Genomic DNA, 26,108 nt, shown 5'->3' with positions numbered 1-26,108 from the left:
GCAAAGGGAAGACCTCTTAGTGAAAGATGAGAAAACCATGGTGTAAGAAACCATGGGCTGGAGCTGTGAAGCTGCCCAGATGGACCCAAACTCACCATCTTCTACCTTCTTCCTCCTGGGGGTGCTGTTATTCAGGGACTTGCAACAAACACTGCTTTTAATACAGTCTTTCATCAAAACACGGAAAAGTGTCCAGAATCCTCGTTCCGCCACTGTACACTAACCTCCCTGGGCCTGAGTTTCTCCCAAACTCAGCAAGTGAGTTTGAGTTCCATAATCAAAAACAGCCCCTCCCTACAAATGTTTTCAATCTTGGCTATTAACCCTTTCCCTCCTACCCCAAAAGGGTATCAAATCCATCTACAGTCATTTGCAATGGGCTCTCAGCTCCCCTCAATCATTTCTCAGGTAATCGTTTCAGTGTGGGATGAAACTCTAAACAAACATAGGGAATACTTGTAAGTGAATTTCTGGAAAGCCACGTCTGTAAATAATTCTGTGTTTACGTGCAGGCATGCGCACAGGAACGCACGCACGTGGGGAAGGGCAGGTAACAGGGAGAGCCTGTGGTTTTGGTCCAGGCTGGCATGAAGTCTGCACGATCAGATGGCTAGAAAACTGTCAGGAAGACCCCATTCCAGAAACCCGGGTAACAAATATACTGCTGTCGCCACTGACTTCTCTACCAGCTCCTCAAATCACAAGGAGTTTTCCCCCCCGCATGAGCCCTGGCAATAAAACGGTTGGTTGGTCCCTAAATCGTCAGGATTTGCCTCACAAACCCTGCCGCCTGTGCACCCAGCCCAGCCAGGAAATGGTCTTCTCAGGCATTTGGACACAGGGCCCTGCTCCAGCTGCCACCGCCGCTGCTCTGCCAGGGACGCTCGGCCAAGTAGGAGCCCCAACAGGTGCCACGTGGCTCAGCCCCACGGGCCTCCAAGAGCTCGGGCTCTCAGGCCAACGGGCCAAGCTCACCAAAACACACAGCCCATGCGGCCTCCAGCTCTTCACACATCTCCAGATAAGGTCCAAAGAAAAAAAGAAGCCAGACCAAAAGGGTATCAGAGCTGGGGGGGAAAAAGCAAACACACGCCCGCACTTATTAAGCAGCTTTGACTCAAAAGCCCTGCAAATGCCTGATGCCGGGTTTGTTTCACAAGACGTGCATTTCACACAACTGCTGACAGCTTCAGCACTGTGGGAACCTCTGTCCTTCCCCCAGAACACAGACACACACACACACACACACACACACACACACACACTCACTCCCCTTTCACATCGCTCTGCCACTGCCCTTGGCCCAGGCCTGCAGCTCTCTTGTGTCTTGCAGACCCGAGAGCATCACCTGTCATGTCACGGGAGACAGGAACGTACCAGGGAGAAAGCAGTGGACGCAGGTGAGTCACACCTGCGACCGCTGAAGCCCGAAGCCACTTCTTGCCCCATCAGCTACAGCGATGGGGGCAAAACTGACCCAGTTTGAATCCTGACCCCATTAGCTACTACCTCTGTGGCCTTAGACAAGTTACTTAACATCTTTGGAGCTCATTTTCCTTGACTGTAAAGCAGAGCCCATAATAGCAACTTTCTCACAAAGCGGTCACTTAGGAAGACAGGGAGATATCCATAAAACGCTTCAGCACCGTGGCTGGTACATGATGTGTATTCAATAAGCCTAAATTTCTATGAAGACAACAGGAACTGAGGAAGCTCCGGGAGGGGGATGGCTCCCTGAGACAGCAGACTGTCGTATCGGAAGGATGGGAACTGTGAACTCAGGTGAGCAGGCTGGACCCAGTGGGGGTGGGGTGCGGGGGGGGCTGCAGTGCAGGAGGTGGAGGGCGGACACGTGGAAAGACAGGATGGAGAGGGAGAAACAGGAAGACAGGCAGGAGGCATCCTCCAGCTTCCACCCTGGAAAAGGAGATGGCAGTGGGTCGGCACGTTGCCCAGACGCAAGGCTTCGCCCACCTCCGCTCCCAAGAGCCTTCCATCGAATTATTACCTTAAACAGACGGGCCCCCTCCTTAAGCCAAGGACAGCTCGGGGCCAGCCAGTTCACTGCAATGAAACGCCCTCCTCCTCAGTCAGGAAACGGGGCGAAGCCAACAACTAAGGCAGAACAAGGTCTTGGCACAAACCGGACACTCCAGGGACTTAAAACCAGCTTCCTTGTCATCACTCTGGCCTTGGCACATTTGCTGGGCTGAGATAGGCCCTCTCAGAGGGGCCTTGCAGGGTAAAGGGCAGGAAACGACAGGTCTACCCTTCCCTGCTTGGCCTCCACTCAGCCCTTCCCAATCAGCTAATGCTGCTTCACATCAGCCAAAGCTGGGAACCAAATGTAGAAGAGGACCCAGAATAAACACAATTCCTCCATGGCTGTCAATTCACTTTAAAAATTCGTTGAGGAGATGTGTTACTCTAGTAAAAGAACACACTGACTATGCCAAGGCTCACTGCAGCCCTAACTCCGTGTAAACTGGGCACAGAGAGCCATGGCGGGAGAGAGGAGGGGTCAGCAGTCTCAGGGCCCCCGCCTCTCGTCTCCCCTGTCCCTAATTCAAGGGTTGGTTAAATGCATGTAAGAGAGGGAAGGCAAAGGCAAGCTTTGCTGGGAGGAAACCAATTCCCTAGAAACACAAGGGGGTCCCTGGGAAGGAAGGAAGTCCTTCCGACTTCCAAGGCTATGAGACTTGATGCAGACCTCCCTCCCACATGAGGGTCAACCTGGAATGTGCCCAGGAGGATGTAAGCCACAAACAGGTGAAATCGTAGCGCTCACTCAAGTCTCCAGGAATGTTCTTTTGCCCCACAGCTCCCGACTAACCCTCCCTCCCTCTCCCTTACCCACAAAGCACATGCCAGGCATGTATTTTGTCCTAGGTGGACAGAGAGTGAATGTGTAGAAACAGCTTTTGCTGAGAGTGACTAAGCAGTGGCTGACGTGACAAGACAGCGGAACGGAAAGAAGGCAGCGACCTGCCCCGGGGGCACCAGGGAAGGCAGGGGGTGAAGAGAACTGACCCTAAGAAATCCCCAGAGAAGGCCACCATCACCTCAGGTCTCTCCCCCATTTCACTTAAGGATCTCAGCACAAGAAAAGGAGGGAGAAGTTTCTGTTTAATCTACCGTAGGATTACTTGTTTGAATGAATCAGAGTCCAAGGATGTTGCCCCTCCACAAAACGCGGTTCTAATTTCCTATGCAATTTCTTGCACTCGCTCCACCCTCAGGCATCACTCCATCCCCTGGGATTTTAGTACCACCTGCTGGACTAATGATGCTACCAACCCAGGTGTCACCAGCTCCTCAGGACATGACTACTCAAGAGGTTCTGACAAGGCCTGAGAGAACACTTGGAAAACATAACATCATCATCTCAGGTGAAGCAGGTTTCTGATCTGTCACATGGGTATTTATCGACTAATGCCACCACCAGGCGTTTTACCTGCATTACCTCTGATCGGCACAACTATCCCAGGAGTACTAACTAATCCTTACATGATCAACCAATAGGAAAATAAGGTACAAAGAGATTAAAACATAATCTGGGGAAGAGATATGGGAACATATGTATATGTATAACTGATTCACTTTGTTATACAGCAGAAACTAACACACCATTGTAAAGCAATTATACCCCAATAAAGATGTAAAAAAAACAAAAAACAAACAAACAAAAAAACCCATAATCTGCCCAAGGTCACACATCTACTCAACGGTGAAACCAGGATTTAAATAACGTCCAGTTCATCTGACTCCAATTTTCCCCCCAGTGGTGCCTCCCAAATTTGGCAAGCTAATATGGACATCCGAGCAGATCAGCCTAGGTAGGACCTGGGTTTGTGGATGAAGGTGATAAACCAGACCCTGGGGCAGATGCATAAGCAATTGTCAGGCTCAAGCCTCAATTATCTGTCAAAAAATATCATGAAATTCTAACCTGGCCTGTGTAACCCTAAAAAACAGGCCTGTCTCCTTCATATTACCCATTTAAATAAAAAAACCCATGCCTGGGAGGTCACAAGAGGCACCAAAGTCACAAAGCTAGCAAGGGGCTCTGCTGGGACTAGAATTCTCCTTTTTTCCATCAGGTTACTCCCACTGCCCGACACCACCGGGGAGGGGAAGTACAGCTCCCCTGACTTAAAAGAGTGTGACTCCTATTACTTCTTAGGAGGGTAAAACCCAGGGAGTCATTTCTCTAGATTCTGCCATTTCCACTTATAGTTCTTGTGACAAGAGTACTGAACTGGATAAACTAAAAATCTGTTTCATGAACCGGAAAAGAGGAAACTTCACAGACTTTGAGGTCAGAAGGCTCTGGGCTGCAGCTTATGAAATTTGACTCTGCCAATGACTTGCTCTGCGACTAGGAGCTAACCCTGGCGTTTCCTGTGTCACTCCTCTTCCGCACGATGGGGACTCAAACCTTAAGAGTCAGCTTTCATCCCTCTCCTCAGTCACCCACACCCCGCTGCCTTGGCTGGGGTCCGGTCAGCTCTAACTCTGCTAGGAACTTTTCTCATCTCTCCCCAACTCTCCATTCCCCCTCACACCACCCACGGGCGACAGCCCTACCTGTTGCCCAGATCAGCAAGACAGTCCTAACAAGCCATGGTGTCTCTGTTTGCGGTATATGCCTTCCTGGGCTGCCTAGGCCATCACCCCGCCACATCCAAGTCCACAACCCACTTCCCCCACAAAGCCTCCCAAGCTCTCTGGCAGAAGCAAGCCCTCTGCTTCATGTCCCGCAGAGCTGAATTCACAGGCTCCGCTCTCCCACCAGCAAGCAGTTTGGTGTCTTCAGCACTCGTGGAAGGAAGGCCTGCAGAGATAACAACTGACTTTGCTCCCGAGCTGGGTGGACTGAGTGACCGAACCTCCACAGAACTTTCCGGAAAGCAAAGGGCGAAAGAAGCGGGCAGGTGGGACCAGCTGCCCAGAGTTGCAGGCAGAGGGTGTTCCTGTCCACCCCCCAGATGTCCTACAGTGAGTTCCCATCTTGATTATGACACCTGTGGGTAAATCATAAGGAACTGAGCACTTAACCAAACTTTTCCCCAGCAAAACCAAAACGTGAACTTCTTATGTCATCTCTGTGACCTCACAAGCTTTTTGTTATCTGAAACAGTAAGTGACTAATCCCTTCTCAAATGTCACCAAATGTTTGGGCAACAGGACATCCCTGGGGCTAGACTGACTCAGTTGGGCTGGGCTACGCAGCCACGAGGCAGCCACAAGGCTGCCTCAGGGAAGGCACGGACCCCAGAATCGGGGAGGGCAGGGGCCTGTCACAGGCGACCAACAGGGCCATCAGAGGCTTTTGGAACGCACCTCTGCGGGAGAGCCGGGTGTCCGCATCTGTGTCCACGAAAAGCTTCATCTGGAACAGGTCTCGCACTTCCTGGGAGTAGAAGGCCAGGATCCCTTCGAAGAGCACCACGTCTGCAGGGTAGACAGTAACCGTCTCCTCCTTCCTGCAAAGCACAGAGCAGATGATGGGCCGAGCCAGGTAGGGGGAGCCCAGGAGGAGGAAACAAGAGAAGTTTTCTGGGAGTCTGGGGTCCTAGCCCCTTGACTGAAAGGGCACTGAGAGCGTTTAGCTAACACAACCTTACAGAGACCTCAGACCACCACGGAAGACCCAAGAATGAGGGCCAGGACGGCTGCAGCAAAGTTTTCCTGTGACCAGTTCTTCTGAGCTTCCGCCATAAAGCAGATGGGTAGACATCCTTCTCCTTGGAATAAAAAACCTGCTGTTGGGACCTCCCTGGCAGTCCAGTGGTTAAGACTCTGCGCTTCCAATGCAGGACACGCAGGTTCGGTCCCTGGTCGGGGAACTAAGATCCCACATGCCACACAGCGCGGTCAAAAAAACAAAAAAAACCTGCTGTTGAATGAAGAATAAAGACAGACAAAAGAAGATGTGATCACTTTTTTTTTTCCCCCTCCGAAGGCGTCTCTAGGAATGCTCTCAGTCCTGGCATTTATGGAACCTAACACTCTGAACTTTCAAAAACAGAAACTCAGTTTTCTCCCAACAAGTCCACCCCCTCCCCCAGTGCTGAGGCAACTGGGAGGAAGAAGGAAGGGGCAGATGGAGGGAGGGGAAAAGAAAGCTTTAGGTAAGAGGGTGGGAAGGGGAAAGGATTTTTGTGGAAGGAAAGAGTCCCAGTCCTGCCAGGGTTGGCTCTGCCCAGCTCCTACAACTGTCTTCCTTATCAATAAAGCAGGGATGGGCTTCCCTGGTGGCGCAGTGGTTGAGAGTCCGCCTGCCAATGCAGGGGACACGGGCTCGTGCCCCGGTCCCGGAAGATCCCACATGCCGCGGAGCAGCTGGGCCCGTGAGCCATGGCCGCTGAGCCTGCGCGTCCAGAGCCTGTGCTCCGCAACGGGAGGGGCCACAACAGTGAAAGGCCCGCGTACCGCAAAATAAATAAATAAATAAATAAATAAAAATAAATAAGCAGGGACATACATTACCTCATCCATCTCCCCACAGGATTGGGAAGCCCAAGGCAGATACTACTGTAAACACGACTTTTCAAAAGCCAGGGGAGTGAAACCAAATGGATAACTGGGGCCTGCTGGGGTCCAGCTCCGCCCTGTCTCAACTTTCACTGCAATCTTGTCTTTTGCTTCTTTCGGAAAACCACCTTGCACTTCACCTCAAAATTCACGAAAAGGGAAGTAATGACGCCACTGCAAGGTTTACCACTCACCCTAACTAGCAGACATTTGTGAAGAAACATTTGTGAAGAAACCACACAGTTATTTCAAAAGTTCCTTAAGATTATAGGTTTTATCTGTGCAAACACAGTGAAGTCAGCAGCAGCTGGCCACTAAGAAGGGACTTCCCTCCCAAAAACATGCTTTGATTCTTTATTGGCTCAGTCCCCTGGGTTCCTGTCTAAATTCTAAGGCAGCACTGTTGGAGCAACTACCAAGGTGGCAGAATATGGAGCATGAAAGACAGCAGAAAAGCACCAGGTTAGTGCAATTAGGAGACTCTCTAGGATGGCGGTATTAACTCTGGATGCACACAGAATCATCTGAGGAGCTTTTAAAAATATTTATACCTGGACCCTACTCCCCTGGGGCTCTAACTTCATTAGTCTGGGGTGGAGCTAGAGCATCCATATTTTTTAAAAGCTCCCCAGGTATTTCTTTTCTTTTTTTTTAAAGTCATAAACTTTATTTACTTAACAGCAGAGGTTCGAAGTATATTGAGCGGATAAAAATACCAGGAGAAACTGCATCCACGTTGGTATTGGAGAGACGCCTAACTTTCTGTATTTTAGAAACTGACAGATGAAGTAGCAATAAAGAAGGAAATGGAAAGTATGAATAACACAATTAGCAACCATGTATGTGTTTGTGCGTGCACACAACTTTGTACAAAACTTTGAAATACAACTGCAGCAGGCACAAAAATTAACTGTTAGGCCACAATGGAATATTAACCAATTCCAAAGAGTAGAACTCACTTGTGTATTTCTTTTTATTTATCCTGCTTGGGAATTTGTTGCGTTTCTTGAATCTATGGATTTAGTGAGTTTCATTAGTTCTAGGGAAAATTAAGTTACTGTCTCTTCAGATATTGCCTTTATTTTCTTTCCTTTCCTCCTGACTAAATATTTTTCAGGTCTTTTCACTGTCTTTTATGTCTCTTAGTCTCTTTTCTGGTTTTTTTCTGTCTTCTTCTTTCCTTAATGCATTAATGAATGAGTTCTTCAGATCAATCCCCTAGTGTTTGAATTGGGTTTTTTTAGGTCCATTTTGCTGCTAAATATGTCTACTGAGTTTTAAAAATGTGCCGTTGTGTTTTCCATTTCTAGAAGCAATGTTTGTTCTTTTTCCATATTTGATACATTATTTTCAATTTTTTCTTTTTTAAAAATATTTACGTTTTCTTCTCCCAGTTTCATTGAGATATAATTGACATAAAGCACTGTGTAAGTTTAAGGTGTACAACATAATGATATGACTTACATACATCATGAAATGATTACCACAATAATGGTAATAATGTTCGGTGAACATCTGTCATCTCATATAAATGAAATATTTAAAGAAACATTAAAAGAAATATTAAAGAAATAGAAAACTTTTTTTGTGAAGGAACTCAGGATTTAGTCTCTTAACTTCCATATATAACGTACAACAGTGATTATCTTTATCATGTTGTACGTTACATCCCTAGTACTTATTTATCTTATAAGTAGAGTATGTACCTTTTGACTATCTAGTTCTCCCTCCCCCTGCAAGCCCATCTCCCCATTTCCCCACCTCCCCAAACTCCCCACACTGGTATCAATAAGTTTGATTTCTTTTTCTATGAATTTGTTTTCTGAAGTACAATTGACATGCAATACTACGTTAGTTGCTGGTACACAACACAGTGATTTCATATTTCTATACATTTCCAAATCATTACCATGCTAAGTCTAGTTGTCATCTGTCACCATACAAAGATATTACATTATTATTATTGAGTATATTCCCCACACCGTACACTTCATACCTGTGATTCATTTATCTCGTAGCTGGAAGTCTGTACCTCCTAATCTCCCTCACCATTTCTTCTTCCCTTACCCCCTTCCCCTCTGGCAACCACCCGTTTGTTCTCTGTATCTATGACGCTGTTTCTGTTTTCTTGTTTGTTCATTTGTTTTTAGATTCCACATAATACATGAAATCATACAGTATTTGTCTTTCTCTGTCTAACTGATTTCACTTAGCATAATACCCTCTAAGTCCACCCACATTGTCGCAAATGACAAGATTTCAGCCCTTTTTTAAAAAAGCTCCCAGGTATGTCTACTGTGCAGCCAGGGTTGAGACACGCCAACCCTAGAAGAATGTCAGGTACTGGAAAACAGGGTGCTCATTGTGGTTTAGGATAAGGAACCAAACTGGGCAGAGTTCAGAAGCAAGATGGATAGAAAAAAGGATCAATGAGTGAGTGAAATAATGAGTCACTCTAGGCAGCTGCCCTGGGCCAAGAAGAGGGCAGAAAGGCTCTGCTGGGAAACAAAACATGTGTGTGGGATTCCTAGGGTTCCATCTGGAATACACAGAGTGAGTGCAATGACCATGCTAATGTACCCAGACTGACACTGTCTGGCAGTGCTGATCAGCTTGCCTAACTGATAAACACTAAAAAGGAACAGGTGGTTTTCCAACTCAACGGTCATGCCTCTTCAATCCTGGGACAGTAAGGAGAACCAAACTGCCTGCTCTGTGGGTGGTGCCCCCAAAAGTTGAAATCAATCACTTCCCAAGTCCACATGTAGGTCTAGGTGGGAGAAAATTTAGAAATAGCCTAGAGCTAAAAACAACATTTATTGAGCACCTACTAGCCCAGGATGTGCCAGGAACCTATGGTGCAATATTCTGTTTAGGAGTTTAGAGATGGGCTGGGAGGTTCACATAAACCTGGAGTATTAGAGCATTTGGGATTACCAAATTTGGGATTACCTAGCCCAACCTTCTCATTTGACAATCATTCCTTACGATAAAGAAGGGGAAGACCAGAGAAAGGTATTTACAGAGAATAGGTGACTTCTCAGTTGTAGCCCAACATGTGTTTGTGGTCACCATGAAAGACCCATGGCTGGGATGGGATCAGTTAACCCTGGACAGCTGGGTCCCTCACAAGTGGCTCTTAAGAGTTGGCGGGGACTGCTTGTGGTCTTAGGTGGTCACAAAGCTTCATGCAAGAGATGGGCTCTGGGCCACTAAAGAACAGGATTTTAAAATAAAAGGTATGAGAGGGGAATCTGGAGAAAAAAATGAAACACATCTGGACGGGCAACTCTGCAGGGTTTTTTTTTGTTAATACGTGAACTTGATGGAGCTCGTGCTGCACAAGGTACTCATCTTCACCCCCTGCCCCCCGACTACACTGGTCAGGCCCTGACTCCTGCCAATTGTCCTCACTCCACTCCCTTCCATCGGGCCTGTATCAGTCTCTCACCTGGGCCACTCCAAGGGCTTCCTAAACAGCACTGTGAATCCTCGTTCCTGCCACAAAACTGACCTCTCCATTCCTACATAACTGCCATCTATTGCTCCCTACTGCCAACATGTTTGTCCTCTGGCCCTGGGATCCATCCATCGTCCTTCCTGATCTGAGGCCTGCCTGCCTCCCCACCTCCCGCCGCTCCTCCCACACACTGACCCCCATCCCTCCACACCTAACCTACTGCAATCCCCCACCAAGCTGGCCCCTGAAATGCCTACCTACCCATCACCTTGGAAATCCCTTTCCCAACAGCTTCTCATGCTTTCCAATGCACAGCTTAAATATCTCCTTTACACAACCTGCGCTAAATACTCCAGCCCTTCCTCCCTCCTACTGCTCCACATCCCCTTGCCTCAGTCGTCAGGCTGCACTGTAATTCTGTAGCAGTACCCTGCCCAGGACCTGAGAGGTGGTAGGCTAGACTGTCTCTTGTCAACTTGACATCACCACCACTCCCCCAAGGCTAGAAACTACAATTCCCAGAATCCCTTTCCCTACATGGTCCCAGCTACTTTGCCAATGGGAAACTCAGAAGATGAAAGTGATTACCACAACACTGTAAATCAACTATACTTGAATGAAATAAAGGTTTAAAATTAAATTAAAAAAGAAGATGAAAGTGAAACAAAATCTGTAATTTTTAGGAGACCATAATAGCTAGACAAGGAAACTGCAGACACTCCATAAGTTCCCATTCAGAGGCTGTGGGCCCGGATGGATGCAGCGGATTCTTGGACTTTGCATGAACCTAGCTTCTTCTCCAGATGGCAGCTTAGGCTGCCATCATTGGGGACGAATTTCTCTGATTCTCCGGCTGCGGCCTCCCAGATCTTTGCTCTCCCAGCCCCCTCGTTATTCATGTTAGCTCCAGCTCCCTATTCTAAGCGCCCCTTTATTCCTGCATAGTCTGGAGAGCTTTGATATAGGAGGCATATCTTGTTCTCTGAATGTCCTGCACAGCGGAATGGGGTCCATAGTAGGAAGTACTTCAAGAGCTACTGGTGAGGGATGAAGGTGAGAACCAAAGCAGCCTGGCTTTCCATCACAATGTGCTCTTTTCTCCTCCTCCAACCCAATCTTTGCCACACCCTCAAGTTCTGAGAAAGTTCATGAGAAGAGCACAGAACATGTGAGCTAACTGCATTAAAGGCTGAGATGTGTCCTAAAGGAACACACAGGGAGATGAAGATTGGGCTTTGAATTATAGAAACATTTGGTAGTAAACATTTGGTAGTAGAAACATTTTAATGATAGAAACATTTGTTTTTAATTATAGAAATATTTGGTATGAAATCTAACTTCCCATTTTTAAAAAATCAACTCAAAAGAGAGTGGGATAAAGAAACCAAGAAGGAAAATGAAAAGTGGGAGGGAGAAACTTTCAAAAGATCCCAGAGCTAAAAACAACACTTACTGAGCCACTACTAAGGAGCTACACGTGATGTGACACAACATTTACGAGTGTCGAATGTGCCTGGGAGGTCCCCCGAAGGAGACAAAGTGAGCAAAGAGCTCTGTGTAGCTCTGAAAGAGCTTGGGGTCTGGCTAGCAGGAGGGAAGTCCTCCAGAAGCCCCTTCCCACCACTCAAGAGGGAAGGAGGCTGTGATGGAGGTCAAGCCACTCTGCTATTCTATTAGGAGCATGAGAATCGACAAATGGAAAGGACAGGTCTGACGTGATTGAGAAGCTCTCTGGTGGGTCTAGTCTTTGGTGACCCCAGTGCCCTCACACCTCCCCACACAGCTCGATCCCAAGTAAACCAGGAGAGTAGAAAGAACAGCTGCTTTTCTTCTTCTTCCTGTTTTTCCTCTACCATACCCCCTTGCATTTGTTCCAGGAACAACAGCTTGGGCACGTGGATGAGGACGAATGTGCAGTCCCTCACCTGAGTCCAAATTCACAAATCTATCCCTTCAGAGTTAACAAAGCTTGATGATCACGATGGGACTGTTCCAGGAAGCACCTGGATGAATTCCTGACCCCGTGCACCTACAGGCATGCTGACGCCACCGCCCTGTCACTGACAGGCTGCACTGGGCACCAGACACATGGGGGTGGGGGGTGGGGGGCCGTGAAGAAGCCTGGAACTTCTGGGGACCCTCTGGGGAGCAACAGGTAACAATCCCCAGCCCAGAGCAGCTCACTTACCGGGAATGGGAGACAAAGTCATACACAGGAATCTGGACTGTTTTCCCTTCGGTGATTTCTTTGAGTGTCTTGAAGATGAGTTCATTGTCAAAGGCATCTGAAGGAAATCAAACTATTAAGATGTTTCTTAATTGTAAAATGATTTCTCCTATAGTGATGAACAGGGCATCCCTATAAACCTATTATTTCACATACGTGTATCACACCCTAGAGAAGCAACCCCTCCCCACAAAAAAAGCCAGATTTCTACCTAAAGCAGAATGCGAATTCCCTGCATCTCAAACCAAAGTGTATAAATGAGTTCTGAAAAGTGGATTCTTTTTTTTTTTGGCTTGCCATTCCGTCTCTGGCTTCAGACACCTCTGTCCTCTCTCTAAATCCAGCAGCATGCGATAACCTGGAAAGCATACTCACAACTAGGGCACTGCAGCAGGCACCACACCAAGTTTTGACTCTCACAGTTATAAGAACTCCAAACCAGCTAAAGGGGCAGTGTGCTCATCTGGGACTGTCAGGGCCAAAAACACTCAGGCAGCCATCCTGGACCCTCCACCCCACTCTCTGCCAGTCGGTGAGTTTAACACACGAGCCATGTACGCGCACGTGCTGGGTGCTGGCGGGAGGGTGTGACACAGGCTGCTGCAGAGCAGGAGGCGGGAGAACCAGCTGTGTGTGCGCTAGCCTGTGTCTGGCCCACCCTGAGTAATAGGCTTCTCAAGAGTCACCCTTGTTCAGACACAGATTCGATCAGTATTTAAGGCGCCAAGCACCAGAGGATACGTTGCAAAGTGCTTCTTTCCTATAAGCCCCACCGCAACCCCGCAAGGTACCTAACAGTCCTCCATTTTATGGATGGGAAACAGAGAGGTTAAGTAACTTCTTCAACCAATCCCCCCCCACAGACGCCCCTTCAATGCCCCGACTCACCCGGGTGATCAAAATTGAACTGGCCCTTCAAGGCTTTGGCCTTCTGCTCTGAAGTGAGGACACGGTAGAAGCTATCCTGGCTCAGGATGACCACCTGCTTCTGGCGATAATCCACCTCATTCTGTCCCAGGAGCTGAACAATCTTAGCACAAACGGAAGACTGTAAGGAAAGAAGGGAACACCACGGAATAAGGGAGGTCCAGTCACTGAGCTGATGTGTGCGCCCTGAGCAAGGCGGCCTTTGGAAAGAAGAACCCAAAGGCTACCATATCTTGGATGATGCATTAGGGGAAGGGAGGAAACGTCTGCTGAGAAGGAATTCGGGGGCCCCAAAAGTCTCTTCCTCTCTTTCCTTAACACAATTTACTACGCTCAGGTATCCACAGTGAAGGCAGGGGAAGGAGGGCCGTAATCTCTAACTCCTCTTCCATAAAGCCTTCCCCAAAGCTACTAATAAAAGGTGACACTATTTTATTCTTCCTTGCTGGCACCCTGGTATAGATACACAAAAAAGACAGCAGAAAGTGGGGAAAGGGCACGCTGAGGCTGTGCTGATGGGCCAAAGGGCCTCTGGGTCATGAAGTGACTGGGCATTTGCTAGACATCTCACAGCCCCTGCACATCTCTTTATGTCAAAGAATCTCATAGCAGAGAGCTTGGCTGGTTGGCAGTAAGGCCAAGGTCATGGCTTCCATCCTACTTCTGTTGGTTTCTTTTGCTCTGGTCCAGAGCCGTGGACATCATCGCCCTCATAGTACCCCAGACAGCCTTGTCACAGACGTGTGCCCCCGCTTTCAGAGCTGGAGACATAAACATCACCAATACCTGAAACAACCTAGGGGTATCCCAACTAAGAGTAGGGACGCCAGTTCCAGATGAACTCAAACCTACATGCTTTGTATTGTGTTGCTAGTAATACACATATCTGACTCCTTTTCTCTCCAGTAACATGCGCTCTTTGTAAAAGGAAAAGTATAAAACCAAGTGCATTCCAAAGAATGAGATAGTGAAAGATTGTATTTACCAAATAACTCTTTTCTTTTTTTTTCATTTGATACAAAGATTAATTGAAAAATAAGAATGTCTACATTACAAAACCTCTAGAAGCTGTAACTCAAGCCCCCTATGGAACTGGTTGACCTAATTACAAGCGATGAAAAAATGAGCAGTTAGAGGTATCTTGGGCTCAGCCTTAGAAGTCTTACTATTGAACTTATTTTACCAACTGATTTTACAGGGAAAAACCAGGAAACTTTCAGAAGTTCTTATGAAGAATGTATTTGATTTGTCCAAGCATAAGGAGAACTGGTCATTCCTGTTGTACTAGCCAGTGCAAACTAAAACTATTTTGAATTATACTCCAATAAAGTTGTTTAAAAAAAACTATTTTGCACAATATGTCCTGTTGTACACGTGGTGAAACACACTGCCATATTATAAGGATCTGTGGGGGAATTTTTTTTTTTTTTTTTTTTTTTGCGGTACGCGGGCCTCTCACTGTTGTGGCCTCTCCCGTTGTAGAGCACAGGCTCCGGACGCGCAGGCTCAGCGGCCATGGCTCACGGGCCTAGCTGCTCCGCAGCATGTGGGATCTTCCCGGACCGGGGCACGAACCCATGTCCCCTGCATCGGCAGGCGGACTCTCAACCACTGCGCCACCAGGGAAGCCCGGGGAAAAATATTTTGACTCAACTGTTAATTATTAGAAAATTATTTTACTTTTATGACACTTTTGCATATTAACACACAAAAAAGCATTTAAAACTACTTAGGATTTTTGGAACTACAGATGTGCCAAAAGAAAGAGAAAAAAAAAGAATCACAGGAAGGTATAAAGCTTGCACATGACTTAAACTACATTCAAAAATGAAAATGCTACAACAGAATCAAAGGTTCTATGCAACCAAAACCTCGTTAAGTTTTTAAACATGTATAGGCCCATAATTTCCTTTTCCTAGCTCAAGGCTATGAGAGGGCAACTTTTATACCTGCAGCCTTCACTAGTAGATAGAACTCCTTCCAGAAGTCCAAAGAACAAAAATGAAAAGAGGGATTCATGGACCCAGATATATATAATCTATCAGGTTAGTCAAATAACGGTATTTTTTTATTTGTAGCTAAAACACATTAAATGTGTGTTTTTTTAAGAAGAATGGTAATCCCACCACTGCCAGAAAAGTATATAAGGAAGTTACACTACTTAATTTCACAGATAAACCATCATTTCCCTTAACCCAGGCACAACCTAGGACAGAACCTATCCAATGGCCAATAAAATTGGTTAATGAACATACAATAGGTACAATTCTAGAACGTTAGTGCTCATCACACTCTCTAACAAGAGTAAGGATGGCTGGGGAATTTCCTGGTGGTCCAGTAGTTAGGACTCAGCGCTTTCACTACCGGGGCCTGGGTTCGATCCCTGGTTGGGGAACTAAGATCCTGAAAGCCACGTGGCGTGGCCAAAACAAAGCAAACAAACAAACAAAAAAGAGGGTAAAGATGGCTGTTTTGTTGGTCCACAGCTGCTTGTCTCAGCTCTATGTTTTCAAGGACTGAGCTGGTGATCGTTCTTTCCACAAACATACCACCACCACCAACTGCTAACATTTTAACTGATTATTGGTTAGGTGTCAGGCCCTAGGCCAAGTGCTCCATTACAGCTACCCCCAGAAGTCACAAGCGTTACCCTTCACAGATGTGGACACCAAATTAAAGGACTTGGCTACAGTCATACAATCCTGGTTCCTTTCCTCTTCAACTTAAAAGTAGTCAGGGACTTCCCTGGTGGCACAGTGGTTAAGAATCCGCCTGCCAATGCAGGGGACACGGGTTTGATCCCTGGTCCGGGAAGATCCCACATGCCGTGGAGCAACTAAGCCCGTGAGCCACAACTACAGAGCCTGCGCTCTAGAGCCTGTGAGCCACAACTACTGACCCGCGTGCCACAACTACTGAAGCCCGTGTGCCTAAAGCCCATGCTCTGCAACAAGAGAAGCCACCACAATGAGAAGCCCGCATGCGCAATGAAGAGTAGTTCCCACTCGCCACAACTAGAGAAAGCCTACGCGCAACAACAAAGACCCAATGCAGCCCAAAATAAATATAAATAAAATAAATAAATTTATTTTTTTTAAAAAAGTAGTCAGAAGTGGGGGGTGGGATAAATTTGGAGTTTGGGATTAACATATATACACTACTACACATAAAACAGACAAATGACAAGGATTTACTGTATAGCACAAGCAACTATATATATTCAATACCTTGTAATACCTATAATGGAAAAGAATCTGAAAAATAGATATAGATATATGTATAAGTGAATTAGAATGCTAAAGATGGGAGAGAGCGCAATTGCTGTGGTGAGCTAAGACTTATTAAATAATTATAGTCACAAAACCACAAGTACCATATGATCCCACTCAGGAGGTCTGTAGAGTAGTCAAACTCATAGAAACAGGAGGTAGAATGGAGGTTGCCAGGGGCTGGGGGAGGCAGGGTAGTGGGGAGCCGTGTTACGGATATAGTTTCAGTGTTACGTGATGAAAAAGTTCTGGAGATTGGGTGTCCAGCAATGTGAATATACTTAACACTACTGAAACGTACACTTAAACATGGTTTAAGATGGTAAATTTTATGTTATGTATATTTTACCACAATTAAAAATAATAATAATTATTATAAGAAGAGTCCACATTTAAGGGGCAGTTTCTTGCTATGTGCTGATACTGGGCGCAACATTTTTAAATCATCCCATTTACTTATTACAACCTTGTATGCTGGCCATTATTATTATACCCACTCTACTTACGGTGAAGCCTGAGGTGAAGTGACTTGCCCAAGTCAAGTGGCAGTGGAGCCAGGATTCCAACGCGAGGAGTCCAACCCCAGAGCCCACCCTCCTTCCAGCTGCACCTCCCAGGCAAACTGGTACCACCCGTGAGGCTGGAGGTAAACTCAGTTTTGCATGGTATCTCCACATGTAGCGCGATGTATCCAGAATGTCTTCTGTCCCTGCCACTTCTACTACACTATTTTAAAAGAAGAGGGGGTGGGGGACAGGACACACAGCGACAAGCCAGCTAGGGTTGCTGTGTGAATACAAAGTTAAGATCATTGAGGTTAGCTTTAGAAAAGGAAAAAGAAAAATCATATAGAAGACTCAGGGAAGGTCATTTACAATTTCTTCACTCCTGTGCCATTTTGAAGATATTATCTCAATTCTTTTATGACAAGATACTATTTTATCTTTTTTTTTCCTTAATGAGAAAACTGAGGCTTAGAGATTTCATTCAAGCTGAATGGCTTGCTCAAGGTCATGGAGCCGAATCTCAAGCCACAGATCTTCTAACAGCAAAGGCACAATTCTTTTCACTATTCCAAACTGAAGCAGCTTTGGCATCATCCCCACTACTCTATAAATTTACTCCACTTCCAGAGAGCAGGGAGGGAACTGGTTAGAAACGTAATACTGTTTTGTCCCACTGTATCATTAAAGTCAACTTTCATAGAATTTCACGTGACTCAAGGCAGGCAAGTGATTTGTATATCAAAAAGGAGCTAAAAGTAGACACACACACACACGCACACGCACACGCACACGCACACGCACACGCACACGCAAGGTATTTGGAACCTAAATTTGGATTATACTCAACAAATCCAGCTGTTCAGAGCCAGAAATTTGGAGGGCCCAGAAAATTCTCTGAAGAAAAGTCTGTAGGACTAAATCTCACAAACCACTACAGTGATGGAGAACAACTCACAGTGACTTTAAGATTCCTTCCCACATTGTAATTCCGAGAACATGCCAACACTGGACTTCATCATTAGGCCAGTCCACCAGATGTGCTAACCAATATGGCGGACTCCCTTCTCGGGGACACTTCCCATTGCTTTAGGAAGTAAATTGATTCTCACATAGGAGGTGGCTCAGACAGCCTAGACACCATCTTAGTGTGCCATTTCTAGTGTGTGTATGTCTTCCAAGATCTTCCTTTAGATCCTCTTGTCCAATCCCAATATTGCCAAATGAGGAAAACAAACGAAACAAACAGAGCACGTGAGCTCTGGTGGCCTCTTTGTTGGGTGAACCACCAACCACCCCAACACATAACCTGGATGGAGCCCAAGCTGGTCAGCTCAGAGCAACATAGCTCAGCCCTACAGAGGGCTTCAGGCTGGGTGTGTCCCCAGGGGACGGGGTTGGCATCTCTCATGTGCAACCTTACAGAAGAGTACAGGCTGAGGGCTATGCTGCCCAACATGCAAGAATCGCATCAAGCTGTCTGTCCTGCTCAGAGTGAGCTGCTTCATTATCAGAGGGAGCGCTGCTGAGGTGGAGGAAAACCTAGCAACCACACAGCCCGCAGCTTAAAATAGTCAGCCAGCTCCAGGTGAGGCACCTGACTCATCACGCCCTCCCCACCCTTCAGAATGGGTTGTGGCCATCAGTTAACACCTGCCCTGAAGGCACCACCCAGCAGCTAAGAATGCAAGAAGGCCAGACGCTTAGCCTCCTCAGGCAGGAAGACCCCATCTAACTCCGTCACTCTGGGACTGTGTACAAGTCACCTCGATAACTCTTAAAAGTAGCTTTCCCTGTCACTATCATCAAGTAAGAAACACACCACTGGAACTTCCCTGGTGGCGCAGTGGTTAAGAATCCGCCTGCCAATGCAGGGGACATGGGTTCAAGCCCTGGGGTCCAGGAAGATCCCACATGCCGCGGAGCAACTAAGCCCGTGCGCCATAACTACTGAGCCTGCGCTCTAGAGCCCACGAGAGCCACAACTACTGAAGCCTGCGCGCCTAGAGCCCGTGCTCTGTAACGAGAGAAGCCACCGCAATGAGAAGTCTGCACACTGCAACGAAGACCCAACACAGCCCAAAATAAATTAATTAATTTAAAAAAAAGAAGAGAGAAAGAAAAAAGAAACACACCACTACCTTATATGGTGCTCAGCACGGCCCCCAGACATTACATCACACCTTTGGGGGCTGGGGTTGCTCCCCATGCAGCTCAGAAACTCTAATTTACAAGTATGAGAAAACCAAAGACCCAGTAATTTGCCCTGAGACAGAAGAGAGCTCAAATCTGCTGCCTCAGTTCCTGGTTAAGCCAACTATATGGAAGCAATAGGGAGGTGTCACTCAATGCTTCCCCGGGAATATCTGTAAGGCCAAGCAGCCTTGGGTCCATAGATGACCCCAGAACCCATACACTGCTAAACGGGTTCTCCTACAATACCACCACCACACACACACACACACACACACACACACACAAATAAATAAGATCTAAATCAGAAACTCACTAAGTTGTTAAGTAATAAAAAGGGTCTTAGACATCAAGAGGTAGCCACAGATCAATCCAATCACTAACAGGCGTTGGTGAGCATAGCTACCTTACAATAACTAAGAGTTCCTGGAACACAGGAACCAGTTATGACTCAGCTCAGCTTTTATTCCCAGGGCGTGGCAGACCTTGGCACCTGGGGGGCTCACTCAGATGTGGTTAAATAGATGACCACAGGAAATGTCTGAATTGATAGCCCAACAGTTTTCTTTTTTCTTCAGACCTGGAATTTCAAAAATATACTTTGCCCTACTCATCCTTAGCATCAGCCTTGATTCTAAAGCATATCACATACTCAGGTAGAGACAACTAGTTGTGTACCCAAATCTCAGCCCCCGAGTTTTAGCTGCGCACATGACTACATTTCCCAGCCTCCCTTACAGCTTGTGATTGTACTAAGTTCTGACCAATTAGACCAATTGTGAAATGGAAGCTTCTAGAATCTCCTAAAAGGATAAGGGTCCCCTTTTGACTCTCTCCTTTCTGTTGGCTGGAATGAAAACTTGATGGCTGGAGCTCAGGCAGCCACACTGTAGGATTGATATCATGCTAACTAAGGGTAGTGAAGCCCCTAAATAAAGGAGCCACAAACTCAAAGGATCATAGAACTAAGATAGGAATGAGGTAAATTATCTTGTTAAAACCCTGTTGTTTGAAGTCTTCTGTCTCTTTCAACTTAAATAATCCTAACGTCAACACCCACATACCCAGTATACCTTAGTGTAAGTGTCCTCTTGAAAGCTGCAATAATTCTCCTGTCCTGGGCCAAGAGGCTGCCTTATTCATCACAGGCGCCACAAGCGTCCCCTCAGCCAAGCAATTTCTTTGAGTTTTAAAAGGTGAGGTGAGGAACATTTTGCCTGGACCAATGTCCCCAGACCCCTGGGGACCTCTGTGCCACCTGCCAGCCTCTCTCTCTGTATTTACCTTGATGTGTCAGAGTGGAGTTAAACATCCTCCCCATCTTTTAGCACATTACTTGTGCTGCAAGCCAAGCACTCCATAGAGGAAGCTGAAGCTGGGAGGGGGAAACCAGACTATAAACAGCACTAGATGAAAACGCCCCACAATGGAAGCTCTCAGTTGTGTGTGTGTGTGTGTGTGTGTGTGTGTGTGTGTGTGTGTGTGTTTAAATTGGAGTATAATTGCTTTATGATGTTGTATTAGTTTCTGCGATACAACGAAATGAATCAGCTATATGTATACATATATCCTCTGCCTCTTGGACCTCCTTCCCCCGCCACATCCCACCCATCTAGTTCATCACAGAGCACAGTTTTAATTCCTGATCCGTGTTGGTACTGCAAAGGTAGTCCAGCCTAGAAAATCCCAGGTATTAGCCTGCAGCTGAGAAAAATTCTAGTTGATCAACAGTCACCAACATAAACATATTCCCAGGACTTTTCAGTGAATTGTCCATCTAAGCTCTATTCCTAGCAAAGACATTTAAAATAATTCACTTCTGGGTTTGTAAAATTACCTAGTTGGCTCTGTTCTCTTTGGAGTCATGAGCCCCTGCAGAGGAACCCCCTCAAAGAACACTCACTCATGAAATTAAACTTGTTTAGAATCAACTGAGGGATGATGAACAATAGCTAACACAGAGACGCCAGAACTGTTCTAAGGACTTCACATTTACTATGTTATTTAATCCTCAAATCAACTCTGTGTGTGAGGTGCGTGGTCTTACTGTGCCCATCTTACATACAAGAAATGGAGGTACAGAGGTAGATTAAGTGACTTGGCCCAAGATCACACAGCGAGAGAGCAGCTGCGCCGGTCTTCACAACCAGGCAGGCTGGCTTCAGGACGCCGGCTCTTAGCAACCACACACACTGCCTGCCTTGCCACTGCATCAGAAGGGGACAGAAACCTATTCTCTTCCCGAGAGCCACAGTGACCCTACAACACAGGTGCAGTGTCCACAACAAATAATACAGGAGCTGCCAGGAACAGAACACTCTCAGCACAGCTCTGTAATTTCCTCCCCTTGGGCTCCAAAGCACAGGCTTGCTGGACTTCCTTAGAAGTTAGTTTTCCTGAGAAATATTTCACTAGGAAAAGAGCAACCCAAGTCACTTCTGATCCCCCTACTTTGCTGTATACTTGAAACTAACACAACACTGTAAAATAACTATACTTCAGTTAAAAAACGGGGGGGTGGGTACCCATGCTCCATATGTGAAGCTGAGTTCCAGTCTCAGCCACAGCCCGGTTAACACCTACCACCAAACTCAGGCAAAACATCAAGCAAGACAGGACTGTGCTTGTGCTCAAGGGGTGATGCGGGCCTCACCACCGGGTTACAATTATTCAGTATAAAAACAGTGATTGATTTCAGCCCCCTCTTGCTCATTCTGAGCCTGAATATGGGATCTGTGGACACTTCTTTGTACTCTCCACAGGACAAACACAAAAGGCACCACCCACCACTCTCTTCACTCCTAAAAAAATGGAATGCATCTAGGCTTATTGCTAGCTTTGATGAATTTGCTCCTTATGAAGCCCACTGCAAAAGGCAGAAGCAAGAGGAGGCATGCCGGAGGGTCAATTCTCACTGCCTCATGGGTGCAAGTGGGGCTGGATCTCTTTCCTTCCCCTTTTACTTGAGGGGCAGGAGGCAAGCTGAGATGGTAAGACTCAGCCAACCGAGCCCCCTCTCCGAGGAAAAGATGAGCACGTCTTTGCACAAGGGGTGCCAAAACCCACCCACTTCGTACAGTTTGGCTTACGAAGCAAGGATAATATGCCTATTACAGAAATTATGGCCCAGGACTTGAAGTCCTTCTGGAGAGAGGCACAAAAAGGAAAGCTGACTCCCCCCTGTTTTTAAAAAATGAATGGATACAAAGGCGAGCACAATGTGCAGTTGGATCCTTGGCTGAATCTTTGCAAATTGAAGGCCACACATGGGTAAACGTTTAACGTGGACTTAACAGCACAAGACTGCTTTGTTGTACAAAGCATATTTGAGTTAACACTTCTTTTCCAGTAATCCTTATCCAAATTGTGGAAAACCAGAAGTTAGACTATCTGGCGGTCAAAAGAATTTTTTTTTTTTTTAATTTTCTCTTTAGGGTTCCTCTAGCACCTGCGTCTCACTGCAGCACAGCAGGGAGAGGAAACCGAAAGCGTGTGCCACGCACCCACTTCCCCATCCTTTTGGAAAGTCTCTTTCACTGTCCTTGAAAACCCAACTTCCCATTTATTCCTCATAGCATCTGAAGAAAGGGGTTCAAATCCTCTATTAAGAGATTCAATTGCCTCAGGTTATCCCTTCCAGATTTTGATGGATTCATCAACTACCTCCTTGGCCCCCCAAACTCCTCTGGAATCCAAAAATAAATAAATAAAAATTCCCAAAGCTACACACCATGTTACTCTATAAAGTATGGTGAGTTTACCACAATACAAATCATCAGGGCTAATCTACTGTCGGCAGATAAGAGGCACTAAAGCACGTATCCTTTGCAGAGAATGATTTTCTTTTATTAATTTGTGAAACTGAAGCAACTCTCAGTAGACACAGGCCTAACTTTTGTTTTAGACTCACACAAATAAGTCCACCTGCTTGACAGAGGAAGGACAGTCTTTTCCAGAAATGGTGCTGGACCAACTGGACATTCATTGGCAAAAAAAATGAACCTTGACCTAAACCTCATACCTTATATACAAATTAACTCAAAATGGATAACGGGCTTATGTAAAACAGAAAACTTATTAGGGGTAATTCCCTGATGGTACAGTGGTTAAGACTTGGTGCTTTCACTGCCAGGGCCCGGGTTCAATCTCTGGCGGGGGCACTAAGATCCTGCAAGCCAGGTGGCACGGCCAAAAAGAAAAGAAAGTCTTCAGGATCTAGTGCTTGGCAAAGATTTCTTAGACTTGACACCATAAGCATGACCCATAAAAGGGAAAGCTGATAAACTGAATTTTGTCAAAAGTAAACCTTGCTCTGTGAAACCTCTCTTAAGAGGATGAAAAGACAAGCTACAGACTGGGAGAAAATACTCACAAAGCACATGTCAAATGAAGGATCTTATATAAAAAATTCAACAGTAAAATACAAACACTCCTACTAGAACATAGGCAAAAGACGTGAAGGAGCATTTCACCCAAGAGGGTATAGAGATGGCAAATACGCACATGAAAAGATGATCAATATCATTTAGCCGTTAGGGAAATGTAAATTTAAACTAGGATGACATTTCACTACATACCTACAGCACAGCACAAAATAAAAAATAGTGACCACACCAAATGTTGGTGACGGGAAGGAAAGCTATCACTCATACACTGCTGGGAGACGTGTAAAGGGCTCACATCCTCAGGAAAACAATTCGGCACTTTCAAAACTAAACACGCAACTACGATATGATCCTGCAATTGTACTCCTTCCTGGGCATTTATATAGCCCAGAGAGATGAAAACATGTTCACACAGAGGCTTGTACCCATATGTTCACAGAAGCTTTAGTCATAATAGGCAAAAACTGGAAATCACCCAGAAGTTCTCCAGTGGGTGAATGCTTAAACAAACTGGTGACACACACCATGGAGCACCAGTGAGCAATGAAAACGAATGAACTCCTAACCTACCTGCAGGAATCTCCAGAGAGTTATGCTAAAGGCGTGGGGGAGGGGGGGTAATGTATGATTCCATTTATGTAACCTAGCAATGACAAAATGATGGAAATGCAGAAGAGGTTACTGGTTGACAGAGATGAGGGACGATGGGGGATCGCAGTGGTGGAAGAAGGCAGGGGTGGCTAATAAAGGGCAACATGAAGGAGGGATCCTGTGGTGATGAAATGTTCTATATCTTCACTTTATTGAGATCAGTGCCCTGTAAGATATTACCACTGGGGAAACTGAGTAAAGGGTACATGGGATCTCTCTGCTTTATTTCTTACAACTGTATGTGAATCTACAATTATCTCCCAAAAAAGTTTATCTGAAAAAAAGATCAATGACATCCATCTTTTGTGATTCAACTTGTCGTGGGGTGAATTGTGGCCCCCCAGAAAGATGTGACCATGTCCTAAACTCTGGAACCTCAGAATGTGACCTTATTTGGCATAAAGGTCTTTGCAAATGTAACTAAGGTTGAGGATCTCGAGATGAGACCATCCTTGCAATGGATGGGCCCTAAACCCAATGACAAGTGTCCTCGTAGGAAACAGAAAAGGAGGAAACACAGAGACATGAGGGAACACCATGTGAAGATGAAGGCAGAGATTGGAGTGATGTATCTATAAGCCAAGGAACTTCACCAGAAGCTAGGAGAGGAGCACAGAACAGATTCTCCTTCAGAGCCTTCGGAAGAAACCAATGCCGCCGAGAACATCTACAGTTTGGACTTCTTGCCTCCAGAAATGTAAGAGGATAAATTTCTGTTGTTTTAAGCCACCAAGTTTGTGATAATTTGTTACTGCAGCCCTAGAAAGCTAATACACCTGTCATTTTTCAATGGCTGTGTTCAATTTCTCTCTTTTTTTAAGTCACAGAGAATATGAGCACGTTCTTCAACTTCTATTAATGTCTACTCTTGGACACAATTTTTTTTCTTCTTCCAGAGGATATATGCCATAGGGTATGTATCATTTCATTCTATAATCTTTTCCTGCAGAATTTTTCTGATGTTTTCCGTTTGCTCTAAGTGTAGACTGTTACTAGCTGGCATATAGGAGTGTCTACTTCATCAGATATCCTGGTTAATAATTATCATACAAGCTAAACAGACTCAACCAATTTTTAAAGATCTCAACTACACTTAAAAGAAACTAGACTGAGCACTAGGCTAAATCTACTGTTTCCTTGGTAACTAAGAAGTTGCTTTTAGAGCCAGCAATGTGCTTCAGGGTCTTCAAAATGAGTACCAATTATTAGGCTGCAGATGTGTAAAAAGTGCCATTTTGTATCGTGATAGAAATGCCCTAAGCTTCTGAGCAAGATAGATTAAAAAAAAAAAAAAAAAGAGGCCGAGATGGACAAAAACTACCCACTTACCACAAAGTCTAAAAGGTGAAAAATGGGTCCTTTTGAATCAGGCTGGGCACACGGGACCTGGCTTGATTCCTGACTTTACCACACCCACACCAGTTATCAGACAACTCAACCTCTCAGACCATTAACTGTCCTTGTTGCAAATGGTAGGAATGACAGCCATTCCACAAATGGGCTCTAAGTGTTAACAGGTCAATATATATAAGACAGTGGCTAACACAAAATACATGCTCAATAAAAATTATTTTTGTCTCTAAAACCCCTTAAATTTTCATTTATACAAATATTTCCTAGAAACAGTCTATTGGGAAACTTTTTATTTTGTAACTCAGTTGAAGACTTCATCCTGATTCGTGCCCAATCGTTTTATTTTCTTCACATCTATGAAAACGTACAGGACTACGTTCTCTCTCTAGCTCAGAATTCTGTCATTTGTCCCCGCTTCATTGTTAAACCTTGGTGATCTAAAACCTGAGCTGAAATTCTAGGTTGTTGTTGGGTTTTGGGGGTTTTTTTTGGTTTTTCTGGGGTTTTTTTAGTTTTTATCTTAGTTTTTCTACTTATCTCTGTTACCCTTTTCAAGGCAGTTAGCTTTTTAAGAGGCAATATCTGAAACATGGTACAAAATCT

General features: G+C 45.6%; 1 protein-coding gene across 1 annotated transcript in view; it reads right to left on the bottom strand.

Annotated features, from left to right (window-relative positions):
- The window catches only part of UCK2 (uridine-cytidine kinase 2), a 69,999-nt gene that overhangs the window by 5,092 nt on the left and 38,799 nt on the right, over positions 1–26,108 (bottom strand). Inside the window, exons 2-4 of the mRNA XM_065884315.1 lie at positions 13,113–13,272; positions 12,186–12,282; positions 5,344–5,486 (exon numbers count right to left, since the gene is read on the bottom strand). Of these exons, the coding sequence (XP_065740387.1) occupies positions 5,344–5,486; positions 12,186–12,282; positions 13,113–13,272 (400 nt within the window). The remainder of the gene's footprint in view (positions 1–5,343; positions 5,487–12,185; positions 12,283–13,112; positions 13,273–26,108) is intronic.

Source organism: Phocoena phocoena, chromosome 1 (genome assembly GCF_963924675.1).
Source record: "Phocoena phocoena chromosome 1, mPhoPho1.1, whole genome shotgun sequence".
NCBI lineage: Eukaryota > Metazoa > Chordata > Mammalia > Artiodactyla > Phocoenidae > Phocoena > Phocoena phocoena.
Note: the sequence above shows the minus strand (reverse complement) of the source record. Positions and strands in the feature narration are given on the sequence as shown.